Source organism: Nuphar pumila, chromosome 5, assembly GCF_984573655.1.
Source record: "Nuphar pumila chromosome 5, dmNupPumi1.hap1.1, whole genome shotgun sequence".
NCBI lineage: Eukaryota > Viridiplantae > Streptophyta > Magnoliopsida > Nymphaeales > Nymphaeaceae > Nuphar > Nuphar pumila.
The window spans coordinates 49,820,166-49,834,896 of NC_143253.1; the positions used below are offsets into that span (position 1 = coordinate 49,820,166).

A 14,731-nucleotide genomic window follows, 5' to 3' on the forward strand; every position below is an offset into this window, starting at 1 on the left:
TGATTTCCTCACCCCTCCTTGGGAAAGCTTGGATTGGTTGTCAGGGGCTCCATCGTAATAGAGTCAAGCACCCGATCCTGTCTACAGTGAGGTAGCCGGAGAGTCTGGCACACACCTCCAAACAAAGATGGAGCAAGACACCAAACTTCTGCACCTCATCTGTTGCACATGTTGCATTCCTTTAATGAACCATCTACCATACCATTTATTAATGACTACGTGCTTGACACTGCAATCCTTCTTTCTCACGAACTAAACATTGGACAATGCACAAAGAATGCATTGTAAATGCAAAGAACCGTTATACCCATGCTGATGCTGCTACCAGAATACTGAGAAACCTGACATCAGCAAGAACACAAACACAAGCTTGCACCACCGAGGTGGTATCCCATGTGGTAAGCGGGGTCCTGTATCAAGCTGATAGGGGTCCGCCTAACCCCAGCTGGTCTTTGAAAACAAAAGAAAAAGAACACGCTAGCAGCTCATGCCACAAACACCAGCTATATATGGAGCTTCAAAGATTTTTATTATCACGATAAATTCAACTAATAGCCTTTTTTTATAAATTCCTGTTTTACCATGATTTCAATGTTTTTCTTTTATATTTTGACATGCTCATTTCTCAATATTTCTTTTGGGAGACCGTTTCTTATTAATTAAACTTTTTTTTTATATAATGAAGTTCCCAAACGAATAAGGATGGCAGTGGATCAGAGGAAAACTGAACCCTGCGCCGCCTCACCCCGTTTGGAATGGGGATGGAGGACATGAAACGGGGGATGAAGGTGGGGATGGTGGTTAAAATCAAAACTCGTGCAGGGATGAAAGCAATGATGGATGACAGTATTTTGAGATGGGGCGGGGGTGGAGACCTTGTCCCCCACCTCCAGCCCGGTCCACTGCCATCCCTACTACTGAAGCAGGTAATCTCCGGGTGGGATCGGGAGGATTGAGATTAGGATACTTCTTACCACATTCTTTACCTTCTCCAGGCTTCAACGTTCAAACCAGCAGGAGAGTTGCAAAAGGATCTTGTACTAGAAATGTTGCCAACACCTATAACTAGAGTTCCAAGTCCACGTAATTCTCATAGTAAACATAAAAGACAGACGACCCAACGTCAAAAAGTCCCTTCTCAAAGCAGTGAATACTCCATCGGCGCACCATGCCAGCACTACATACCAAATTGTCAGACAAGTTAGCCGCTGCCGCCGCTGCTGCTTATTCCAAAGCCTCAAATCCATCGTCTCAAACAAGTTGTGTCCAGGTCGCCCGAAGATCATCTGTAGGCAGAAACCAGCCCGATCTTGATCAGACCTAATTGAGCAAATCTAATAAGTTTTACTTTTATGTTGCATGAAAAGGGGACAAATACAGGGTGCTGGATCTGAGCCAGAAATATTAAAACCGAGACATGGTATTTTATTCCATCCTCGGTAAAGCATATGACCCAGACCAGTTCAATAACTTCATAGGCAGCCTCCTCAGTAGCCCAAGCAAACCTTAAAATGTATTCCAACAAGCCACTCTGCTTGGACATCTAAGCTTAACGACTTGGTGGAGTCTCGGATTGGTTTAACAAAAAGGGGAGAAATATTGGATTTCATCAGATTTTTTAAAAGTAACAATTAATACGAGCATCTGAGCATTCCAAATCAAAAGGCTTACATGTGTTCTACAACAAGTGCAGAAGCTCCACCACCACCATTGCACACTGCTGCAACACCAAATTTTGCATCCTTCTGCCTCAGAACCTACATGCCAATTGCCACGAACAGCATAACGAGTGTCAGCAAAAAAATTTATATGACCCATCAGCTTAGCTCCATTACATATAGAGTGCAATTTTTTCTTTATTTATTAGGATGTAAGACTACCACATCGGTGCATGCTGGTGTCTGTAAATGTCAAAAAAAATACCAACACCACCTACAAAACCTCCACTAGAGAGGTTACCTATAGTTCATTGAAAAGCCATGTCCACCACCACCGTGAAACTTTTTGACATGCAAATTTATTGCATAATCTGACCAACAATAGAAACTGTGTGTGTGTGTGTGTGTGTGCACGTGCTTGAATGAAGAACAGGCTTGTTGGTGGGCAAGAAGTGTTACTCCTAAGAGTGTGACCAAAATTCGTGCGCCACTGCAGCCAAGTGGATGCCCCAGCGCTACAGCTCCCCCATGCACATTAACCTTCTCCTGCAAGCATGATGATAGTGGCAACTGTTAGTCACAAGAGCAATCTTCGAAAACTAAATAGTCAGCTGTAAAGAGAGTAGATAAAGATTTTTGAGAATTTACAGGATTAAGCCCAAGAAGCTTCTGATTGGCAAGTGCCACAACCTGCAAAAACAGAAAATAAAATAATACAAAAATGTCAAAACGAAAAAAAAAATATTAAGGCTCATCATAATCTGATATTCTAGTATCTGAAAGAAAAATGTGATAACGTACAGAAAAAGCTTCATTTATTTCATAATAATCAACACAGGAGGCCTCCAAGCCAGCATTTGAAAGAGCTTTTGGTATTGCAAGAGCTGGTGCAGTTGTAAATAGTTCTGGTGCCTGAATCGTCAATATTAAAGCTCATTGTCCAAGAAATAATAACCCATCTCCGAATGCAAAAGATAAGAATAAAGCACCTGAGCTGCATCTGCATAACCCCTAATCTTTGCAATTACTGGAATTCCTAATTTTAATGCCTTCTCTCCACTCACCAAGATAAGTGCAGCAGCCCCATCACTGTATAAAGCAAGATAATGTCTTAATTGAACTGGAACAGTTGCTTTAAGTAAAATATTACAAAATTAAAATTCTTCACCCCTAGTAACAACCAACTATAATTTTATTGCTCGCAGAACCAAGTAACAAATAGCCAGTTTCTGAATGTTATTCCTATGCCTGACGTAACCTAAAATTGCGAAGTAGCGCAAACATCAGCATTACCTTTATGACTCGAAGGAAACATAGATGAGTAATTCTTTTTGTATCAACAACAATTCTTCTTTATCCCACTCTATTTACATATTATCGAAAAATTACATCATCAGAAAGCCCATGACAAACAGCAAATTATTCATGGGCAGTATATAAGGGGAGGGGGAAATTACAGATCCATAATTATAATAAAAAGGAAATCAAGGATCATTTTGTGCCATAGATTTCAAATAAAAAATTGAATGACTTCTAGAAGGCATAGGATTGGATTAGAAAATAGGTGATATTTCACGATGACAAGCCCCCTTTAATCAAAAAGACATAATGATCCAAATCAAACCTTAATGTAAATATTTAAGTTCCATTACAGAAAATTTCATAGCTTCGGGTCATTTCTATTTTCAACAGAAACACAGTTTCTTTACAAAATGATTTGTGTACAAAAATAATAAATAACAAAAAAAATTCACGCCAAAAAAATATGCACAAACATATAACACAATCAGCCACATTACAGGTAAAAATCTAGCAAACCTGATTGTAGAAGCATTTCCAGCTGTAACGGACCCTCCATCCTTGAAAGCTGGCCGAAGCTTCCTTAGTTTTACAGGATCAAACTAGTACAGAGAAAAGAGCATGAATGTCAAGAATTAAGCAAATATATAGACAAAAACTTAAAAAATATGTAAATTACTAATATCAACAGGGTATATTTCTCAGCTCATTGAAAGCATCCATAAAATCTTGTACGGACCACTAGCAACAAAAGGGACTTACATGGTCAAAGACTCAAAGGCCTCCTAGGATCTCATAGAACTACCAGGGAACACATCATATTGACTCCAAATGAACCAGAAACAATAAATAACCATTGATCTTTCACCAAGAACCTCACTATTTTCAGAGGAAATTATATTAAAATGTTGCATAGACAAACCCATATGAGTATTTTGTATAAGCAACTTCGGCATAATTACATGCACAAGTAAAATCCAACATAATGCACTAAAATTCTTCAAAAGATGTTAGAATCTTATATCTTTCAGTAATGGTATAAAAGAAAAAAAAACAAGAAAAACCTCAAGAAACAAATTGATACAAAAAGCCATGAAGAATAAAAAATATAGTCTGATGATGGCTCCACAAATCCACAAATTTCCAGACTGGAGTAAAATGTAACACAACATACAACGTCAGAGGCAGTGGTCATTACCTTTTCTAGGCCGTCATCTTTATCAACAAGTGTGGATGGTTTTCCCCGTCCTCCAGGTATTTCAACCTGCACATATAAAACAAACATGTCAAGGATTGATTGCTAAGCTTGCAATGAAATACTGAGCACAATAGATACAGGATATGGACTCTCACAGGCACTATTTCCCATGCAAATATACCAGCATTTTGTGCAGCAATCCCCCTTTCAAAGCTTTGAATGGCATAAGCATCCTACAAGAAACGGATAAACTTGAACCAGTCAGCACCATAAAGAATGACAAATATTTTAATGGATCGTGCCACATGCATATGCTGAATAGACAGCCCTATAAAAAAGTAATAATGCACTGGCCCAGAATGGAACCCCAAAAGTCAAGTTCTTATCATAGTGTAAAATCAGAGCTATCTTTGGAGTTAAAAGAAAATGTGAAGGAGATTCTTGAGAGGGAGTTTTGATAAATTTACAGGTGGCAGAAAACGTTTGTCATGACATGTTTTTCAATCTCATGACTGGGCCAAGAAATCATTTCCCTGAACAAAAGGTAGGGTTTTATATTAGAACTCAAATGAAAAACTAAGGGATGAAATAAAAGGGCAATAAAATACACTACTTTGAAAAGGGTAACATTCACATACAACAAAAATTAGGGGGTAAAAAGTGATGTATGATAATGAAAATGTTAAAGGAGGAACTATTGTTGGCAACAGAAGCAATTTTGCCCTTTAAGTTAGAAGGATGACATGCTTGTAAATTATGGCCTTTTGTATAACAAATAGTGGTGCCCTTAGTTATTGCACTTGTAATTTCAAGTCCTAATGAGGGTAACTCTAAGTAGGGTTGTTTGTATCCTATCATAAATACACACAATGAGGAGGGACACCCAAGCCATCTTGGGTCATTCCATTCACACTGCTGCTATTCCACATCTTCTCTTTCTCCCTTTTCTTCTTCTCCTCCTTTTTTGTTTATTCTGATACATGGGTTCCAGGGTCAAGAAAGAAGATTTTCAGAAAAGATTTTTATAGTTTGAAACAAATGCATATGCTCAGTCAACGTCTGAACTAAACAAAGACAAGTGAAGTAATTTTGTTTTGCAACTAATTCCTTTATCTTAGGGTCAGATGCAACAGCTGGATCAGCAGAGTCGCAGTGCCTTTAACTGAAGAAAGACGAGGAGAAAAGAAAAGACTGCTGTCACCAACAGGGTACATATCATTATAAATTCCACTAAATTGAGTAGGCCATCAGATTAGTGAAATGGTTTAAGATACTAAGCCATCAACAATGAATTAAACTATGTGGTCACACAATCATTATCTACATTAGTGAGCCATGAATCAGCTTTGAACAAAATATAACAGAAATCAAGTGAAATAGATCTACAAGGAAATGGTCTTTATGCCTTCAGAAACCAATAAAATGTCAACTTACACTTAAAGCTCTATCAGGGCCCATTTGAATGAAGAGATAAAATGTCCAGTAAGGACTTTGTTTACCTCCATGGATCCCACAATTTTAGGGACAACAAAACCTGGATAAGCTGCACCCCTTGAGGTGCGACTGCTTTTACCTGAAAAAAGCAGTTTTGGGGGCAAAATATGCCAGATAAAATTTTCAGCATTTGCTTCAGTGCTGGGACCAACATGCATGTCCCACCAAGTTTGAGACAAAACCCTGAAAGTAACACACTCTACCACTAGCAGAGGACAAGAGATATAAGGAAAATGAACATGAAATAAACAGAATGCTAATTTGCCATTTCACTTAAAAATAACACATAAAAAAGTAAGAAAACCTGCTCCTCTCTAGTTATTGAATGTTGATCTGCACAAAGTTCTGCACACATGCCCATGGCATAATCATTATAAACATCCCATAAACCATCCTTCAGCATGCCATCAACAATGGTTCCATGTGAAAATCGAAGGCCCTTCCTGTTTCAAAAAGTTGACATGCATCAGAGTTGAAATTGGTACCATGAGATAAGGTATTTAAGGAAAAAAAAACAGATAAGATTCCCACTACATGCAAGGTGAATCATAATGATATCAAAACAGTTTAAGAAAGCATAATTTAAATAATACATTAATTAAAACATATCCATCATTGGTCCTGCACGCTGTCATTTTTCATTAAGCAGTACATATGTACAAAAAAAGAAGAATCCATTATTTTGTTTAACATTGTCAACTTGTTATTTTCAGTGGAATCTGATGTTGCAGAGGAATGGAAGAAACTTTCAGATTCCTTCCTCTACCGAATGCACTTTCAGGATGGCAGACAAAAAATTGAGAATCAATGCAATAATAGTGCCTTTAGTCTTCAGCATGAGGACCAGCTTTCCAGATGTGATTGCATTATTAAGTATTACATTTGTGGGCATCGTTATTTCTACTACTTTTCTAATCACTTCTCAGATGCAATCATTTCGGGCTTTTCTGTTAAAGGGAAGGGAGGAAAAAAGTTTCAAAAGAACACTAGCCTTGAATCTGGAAAATAATGAGGGGTGTTTGACATGCTTTCCATGCCACCAGCCACAACAATATCGTTGATACCCAACTGAATGCTCTGTGCTGCAAGCATTGTTGCTGCAAGGAATAAACATACCACAAGAATCAATCAACCAGTAAACACTTCAGAGCTTAGAAAAGATGCAACACAAGATTAGGAAAGTGCAAGTACAGACCAAACAAATCATATCAATTTATTTCACATGCAAAAAAAGGACCATTGTTTTCTCTCTGACTGCAAATTACACACAAGATAACTATATAGATACTCACCCTTCAACCCTGAGGCACAAACTTTATTAACTGTTGTGCAAACAACTGAGTTGGGTATCCCTGCACCTAATGCGGCTTGCCTAGCAGGAGCTTGACCCAGATTAGCACTTAAAACATTACCAAAGAAGACCTCTTGCACTTCTGATGGGTCAATACCTGCCTTTTTAAGTGCACCTGCCAAGTTTCAAAAAAAACTAATGAACTTTTTCTTTGTTCCATGAGAAAATAAATAAACTAACATAGAATGAGGAATCATTACTCGGATGAAACTAACCATCAATAGCAATAGATCCAAGTTTGGTAGCAGAAAGGGATGACAAAGAACCCATCAAACCACCCATTGGTGTTCGAGCAGAAGCAACAATGCATACATCTGGTTAAAAAATACACAAAATAAACTGATCAGAGAAGACTAAATAGAATCACCAAATTGTGCAAAAGGAAGGAGCTCCCTGAATTTTATTTGATTTATTTTATTACACCATCTAAATAGAAAATTAATACCTCGAGGTTTTATCCCCTCTGAAGCACTAGCTGGAGCCATGGACTAATAAAAATGAAGACTTCCAAATAATAAAGCTTCTGTTAATTTGCAAGATACCCTTATCTGTCAAAACCAAAAATCACCTCTATCATAAATTCAAGAAAAACTGCTATGTTCTATGCTGCAAAGACAAAGTTGGATGAGTAAAATCTAACATGAAGGTCCTGTTAAAGAAAAGTTAACATCCTAGACTTAGCAGCATGAAATAAAAAAGAAGCCAAACAGAACAAAAATGGTGATGGACAGAGAATGAGAAAAAAGTTAAGGCAATTATCCCAAAACTCCTGAATTGTTTAGATGCATTAGCTTTTTCCTAGTGAATTGAAACATATGCTTAACTACATACTGACTGAAGCAAATCTCACTCAATTCCAATAGAGAAATGAAGCATGAACCACCAATAATTAACAACAACAAAAACTAGCCTTACATGTTTGACTGACAGGTAGATCCAATAAAGACATTAGTGAATAAAAATAAATTGCAGAGTACAATGTTCCAAATATGAAGAATTCTGAAAAATAAAAATGAGATAATTAATGACTGCATTCTCTGACAAATCAAAATACTGTTATGAACTAACAATCTGCCAAATTTTGGTCACTTATTGGTCTATGTTATGACAAGTTCCCACGAATTAAGACTTTATTAACAATTAAATGTGTATTTGAGTGAAACACAGATTAACCTGATCACTAGAAGACATGGTGATAGGTTTTCATTTTTTTTTTTAGCAAAATCCTGTTTCTGAAAATCCTTGAACACCCAGTTTTGCTGTTTGGATCACAAGAACTAACCAAGCCATTGAAGAGACATGATCCGAGATTTCATCGATTTCAATAAGAATTGAAGATGAAAAAGGTAAAATCATGGTGTGAATTCATCAAGCTTTTGAGAGTTACTGAGTGTAGGTATATTAGAAGGTCGTTTCCTTTGAACATTACTGACTATCCAACTAGATGATAGAACTATAGAATAATATGAAAAGGCAAAATAACCATGTTACATAGATTGTATATAATTTAACAAACCACATACTAATTAATACCTAGCTTCAAAATGAACTTTGGAATAATTCTTTCTAGATATCATGTATGGAGAATAATATAAGACGGAGACAATGAAAAAATGCAAGAGATGAGTAAAGGGACCTCAACACTCATAAATCAATAATGAAGCGCAAAGCATATGATAAATGAAAGGTTATTCGGATCATCCATGCGGCAAGAGTAATCTAAATCTTAGTAACAACTAGATTGCTTTAAAAATTAATCATGGTCTTGCTCACACGACTGATTAAATTCACACTTCTTAGACGCCGAGCCTAAATATCATTCTCACAACCAAGGATTACACAGCAACTGCAATACTCGAAGGAAGAAACGCATAGGAATAAAAAACAAAGTAAAGGCCAGTCCAGAAAAACAGGCATGCACAACCTCTACCACGTGAAGTAGCCTTAAACTCTTTCCATTACCAGAGGAGAAAATCCTTTTTAAAAGGATGATTCTTGAAGACACCCAAACATATAATTTTCTAAAAGGTAGGATAAAACAGGACCAGACGAAGGGATAGAGAGACCAGGACGCTCACAGCCTTTTGGCGGAAAATGGGGTAGAGTGACAGGTCAATCTGAGAACTTGGAGCTCACCAGCTGGAGAGAGAGCGGCGGGGGCAAGTAACCCCGTACTGGTCACCGGAAAACAGAGCTCGCCGGACAGAAGGTCGCCAGCGATCGGAAGAGTTTTCCGGTGGCCAGAAGATAACCGACCAAGATCGCAGGAGATGGCTTGGCTAGTGCAGGCGTGAGAGACGCTTTTTGCAAGCAAGGAAATTTCGGAACAAATTTGCTTCGATGACGCAAAAAAGAAAAAAGAAGAAAAAAATAAAAGAGGACCATAAATTGATTAAGGAAGAAACTACTCCGTTCTTAAAAATTCACACATACACTAGCAGGTATAATTAGACGATATTATAGCACAAAACAACGATTATCTCGAGATTGATCACAGATCTGGCTGAAATTATCGAAATCAACGGTTAAAAACAAAGACATTGAATAGCTCGCTAACAATACATCAAAACCACGTCGAATTCTCACGGATTGTAAACTTCTTTTAACGGGTAGTAATGTCCTTACTGAGTTACTGATTTGAAACCGTAGATTCAAGTATGAAGAACTCTACACCAAATTTTCCACAAAAATAACGACAAATAAAGCAAATAAGACGCTAAGATCGGGGGAAAAACGAGAGGAAAAACTGCATGGGTAAACTTCATCTGAAGGATCACTCTACCCTAAGAAAGGAACAAGGAAAAACAAATTTTAAAGAGTTTATCCAATCTCTTCGAGATCAACCGAAAAATCTACCAAAATTCACGAACAAAGCGAGGAAAAATCGCCAGATAGCAAAATGACGGACGAAAAATCCGCCAAAATTAGGCAGATTTCTTGTGAACAGAAAAAATTGAACGCCGAGATCTGAAAAATCGATCTACATCCAGCTCATAGCATAGACAAAAATGGGCAGAAATTACAAAAAAAAATACAGAAAACACAGAGGCTTAAAAGCATCGAGAAGGAGGGAGACAATGCTTACCAGAGAGGGACAGCACACAAACTGAGTCCCTCTCTTCTCTCTCTATTTCTCGCGAGCGAGTGGATTTTTCAATGTTTTTTTTCAGGGGAAGAAAATGGGCGGAAAAAACGAAGGCTATAAATTCGGCTGACAGGTGCACGAGGGCGCTCACGTTGAAGGTTGGAGGTTGCAAACGGATCGGAATTCGGACCTAGAACCGCACGTCTTATGCAGTAGGATCCAAATGCGTTATCGGATCCGATCGTGCTTACATTGTTTGCTGTCTCACAAAGATACGTGGGCACAAGGACACCTGATGCAGGCGCGACTCATAAATTCAATTTTTTTTTTTGAAAAATAGGATACGATGATGCAGAATTTTTTTTATTTAATTTTTTGGTATTTGAAAAAAATAGAAGTATACAACAACAACTATGCCTTCATCATTGGGGTCGGCGATATGAACCAAAAAAGAAAATCATTCTGGGTCTTCCACATGAATCCTTCTCCTCCGATCATTTCTATCAAATGCCATGTCCTCGGTGAGGTTCAAAGCATTCATATAATTTTCTATAATCTCCGTCCAAGTCTTTTTAGGCTTACCCCTACCTTTTTTAACTAATATATTTTTTCATTTTTTCTTCCTTTTAACTGAAGCATCATTAGGCCTTCGCCGAATATGTTCAAACCACCGTAAACGATTCTCTCTCATCTTATTTTCAATGGATGCAACACCTACCTTCTTACACTATTTTGTATGAATCTTTAAACAAATCCAAGGGTAGACATTAGACCAAATACTGAATGGGTTTTTGAGGACTTGAGGTAGTACATCACAATTTTATTCAAGGTTGTGTTTATATCTAGTTAGAGTGCCCACCCCTGTGTCACAGTGACACCATTTAGAATGCGTGTCATAGGTGGCACAAGTTGAACGTCCAACATAAAAGTTGGGTAAAGGTTGAGGTTGTTCCAATAACATAACCCTAATATGTGTGGATATTATTTTAATAATTTAATAATTTAATAAAAATATATTTATATTTAAAAATATCAAAATAGTTTTTAATAGATACAAATTTCAAAAAAAAATGTTCAATCTATTCTTCAAAGAAATTTCAAACTATTAGGTTTCACTTATCCCCCTATGTCATCCCCCATCTTCATAACCCTATTAAGTCTTATGATACAAGTTGTTTTGATCAAATCTGATTTTATAGATTTATTCATTATGGTTAATTTAATAAGATTATGTTTTTATGATAAAAAAATGCTTTTTAATCGCAAATTTTTTTTAATAACTAAAAAAACCTGCACAAAAATTGGATTTCATTAATTTAAATGCCGATCTTCACTAAATGAATGATATAGAATCATCTATGGAGTCTGATTGTATCAAAACAACTAGAATCAATGAAATCCCAAAGCAGAGTATGAAGATAGGGATGGCTTAAGAGAAAAGTGAAACCGAATTGGTCCAACTCAGTCAGATGCCAGCTTGCACCCAGCCCTTTGTGACATAGCTCGCTGCTCATAGTCTGGGCACAAGTTTATTTGCTTTTGGCATTACTATAAATGAATAAATAAAACAACTAATAAATGTGAAATAAATATTGAGAGAGATATATACCTAATAACAACCTTGGCAGAAATTAAGCAACAAAATTTATATGGAAAAGGATGTGTTGTTTTATGAAAAAAAAAGTTCATAAAGTGCACCATTTTAAGGAGGGTGATCTTTTCTAAGGGTGTGACATTTTTACAAAACAATAAAATCGGCAATTAAATTGAAAAATTACTTAAAAACCATTTCAATCAACATTAAACATAACTCGATGAATTCATGCTTGATTTTGGTTAGAATTTTAGGGGTTTTTATTTTTTATCTGATGTTTGTTATGTTTTATGATCTTTTCTATTTTTTAATGCCATAAATATTTAGTTACAAGTTTAAGATTTTTGTATATATATATTTTAATTAGCATTAGGCATGATATAAATATTTAATTAGGTATTTTTATGTTTTTTCAACCAACATTCCGTGGATGCTCAATTTTGGTTAGAATTATAGTTTTTTTTAATTAGATGAATAATGTATGTTAGGATTTAAGGTTTTAATTTGGTTTTTTTATTGTACATTTATGCCTAGCTTAGTTTAGATTTCTAGCTCCGCCCCTGTTTGGGTGGGCCTCGATCTGGGTATGGATCCAATAAGCAAACATCTAACCCACTTAATCCAATGAAGCCCTAAAATTTCCTTTTTGAGTTGGATCGTTGTATCCTATTTAAAACCCAAGTATGATTGTGTGTGAGTTAGAACTCCAAAATCAGGTCCAATTCTAACTAGCTATTGGGTTCTGCAAGCCTGACCCGATAAGTTCAGTGATGTCCAGAGACCTAAATGTGTCAGAATCGATTCAGATCTGAGCATTACTAAATCCAACCTAATTGTACCTTGTCTAAGTGGGCTCAGATTTGGATTCAAATTCATTGAAAAGCGGCATTACCTAATGATCCATAATAGCTAATCGGATATATTTGATATAATAAGGTTGATTGAATTCAGATGCAGAGCTGCATACTGAATCCGGTCCATATTATTAATCAGATGCTACCTGCTTTCTGGATTTGGATTTGGATTTAGATTTGGGTGAATGTCTGATCCAAAACTGATCCATTGACATCCCTAGTACTTGATTAGGATTGGGTCGTTTTGTCAAAACACAACCCCTTGACTGACAATATGACAAATTAACCTGGTTCTCGATGAGGGTTTCTCGTCATAAAAAATAAAGAAAAAATAAATAAAACCTCAGGTCGAAGTAAGTTTTATCATTTTATATAATAAGGTGACAGCTAACAACTTGAGAGGGTCAGACTTAAATTTTGGAAAATGAGAGGCCAAGTTGGGTCCTAAGCTTTGTAATTTTAACTGCAGTGCAACTGTGTAATAAGGATGGCTGCAAACAGATCGGATATGGGCTGGATTTTACCCGATTCATATTTGAATATGAATTTTGTGTTCTTGATCCGAATTTCATTTTGAATCTGAAAAAGGAGCTGAAGGTGTAGGATTGAATCCAAATCCTAAATACATGTGGTAATGCTAGATCTGGTATAAAACATGCTCCTTACATGGTCCGGATTAAATCCAACCAAAAATACTGATTTGAATCTGAACATGATCTAATAAGTGAATCCGAGTTTGATTCAATTGGACATTCTGATCTTACTTGAAGAATCTAAATCTTGAAATAATATGCCGGATTTGGATCATTTATCGGACCACATGGTCCACATCCAATGGGCTTGCATCTTTTTTTTATATTGGCAATCTGGGGTTAGGCAGTCCCTGTCCAGTTACATGATGTCGCAATACAGCTCATAAACTTTCGAGGACTGGGATCCAATCTGGAGGTTTATCTATCTAAATTGAATTAATAAAGTAACTATTCCTCTAGGGTTGTCATCATATGGGTCTGGCTTTGTATCAAATCCAAAGGAATCAAGCTTTTGGATATTAGGCATAAACATGTCAACTCAATTACCCACAAAGTAAAAATAAGGAAATGATACGTGTATTTAACTCATTCAATTTTTTACAAACATAGAATAAGAGGACATATATTTTTATTATTTAATTGATTAAAAATAATACTTTGTTATATTCAGATATATAATATATTTATTGTTAAAAAACAATGAAGTATTGTTTGTACGTCGGCGTCTCCCAGTGACATAAATAAATGGGTCGGGTTTGAGCAAATGACTTGACATCTATCCCAACCTGACCCGACCCAAATATTTTGTATGTATATAAAGTAGGCAAATCTATTTTGAACATCCTTTAAATTATAAGAACCTAGTTAGGTTCCATTTTCTTGACCTGATATATTCCAAACCCTAACGACTATGGGCGGGTTTCCGTGCAGCTTAATAATGGGTTGGATATCCGACCCGTTAACAGCCCCAACCAATCTAGCTAATGAAGTATATTGTTTAAGAAATTGTTATTTATGAAGCCTGCACGAATAAAACGTGTGATGAATTATATAATGGACATGTGGTTAGGATTAATTAAAGACTAAGGAAAGCTTGAGAAGAGGCAATAAGATGCCATAGAAAAGAATTTTTATTCTTTTTTTTGCATGAAATGGTGTGATTAAAATAATAATAATAGTAGTAATAATAACAATAATCATCATCATTTTGGTGATATAATACCATCTTCTCATTGTTTGAGGAAACTTGAATGGTAAAATCAATTTATGAATATGCAGTTGTGAAACTTTTTAGGGCAAGTTTGGAAGCAAGAAAAATTCTCACATGAAAATAAAATTTTGTCTATGAGAAGTTTTGATAAGATAACTTTTTAAAATAAAAATTTTTACTCGTTTGTGTAGCATGAGAAAAAAAGAATGAAAAATGTGAGAAAAATGGGAGAATGGGGTCGATTAGCCCCCTCAGAGAGAGAGATGTGGTCGACCACACCCAAGAGATACCTGAAAATAGTGGTTGTGAGAGGAAAATGAAGATGGAGGAAGCACTTTGGTGTCCATGGGATGAAATGTGTTGCAGGTGAATGGTTGCCATAATAAAAAAAAATTATAGAAAAAAATTCCTCCATCTGGTGGAAGAATTTTTCCTATAAAAAAATCATACTTTTT

At 36.2% G+C, this 14,731-nt stretch overlaps 1 protein-coding gene across 2 annotated transcripts; it reads right to left on the reverse strand.

The window, feature by feature from the left end:
• Positions 1–1,022: 1,022 nt before the first annotated feature.
• On the reverse strand, positions 1,023–10,213 carry LOC149837558 (acetyl-CoA acetyltransferase 1-like). 2 transcript variants are annotated; one of them, XM_090006120.1, is made up of 15 exons: positions 10,086–10,213; positions 7,446–7,548; positions 7,216–7,314; positions 6,942–7,115; positions 6,641–6,746; positions 5,954–6,092; positions 4,311–4,388; positions 4,156–4,221; positions 3,477–3,559; positions 2,648–2,747; positions 2,460–2,570; positions 2,307–2,348; positions 2,118–2,204; positions 1,672–1,757; positions 1,023–1,286 (listed from the first exon to the last, which is right to left on the reverse strand). In XM_090006120.1, exons 2-15 carry the CDS (start codon positions 7,483–7,485, stop codon positions 1,283–1,285), a joined length of 1,215 nt encoding a protein of 404 aa, XP_089862246.1. In that variant the 5' UTR covers positions 7,486–7,548; positions 10,086–10,213; the 3' UTR covers positions 1,023–1,282. The 2 variants fall into 2 exon arrangements, with proteins under 2 accessions (XP_089862246.1, XP_089862247.1); XM_090006121.1 differs by lacking the exon at positions 1,023–1,286 and having other exon boundaries at positions 1,668–1,757.
• Between the last annotated feature and the right edge of the window lie 4,518 nt (positions 10,214–14,731).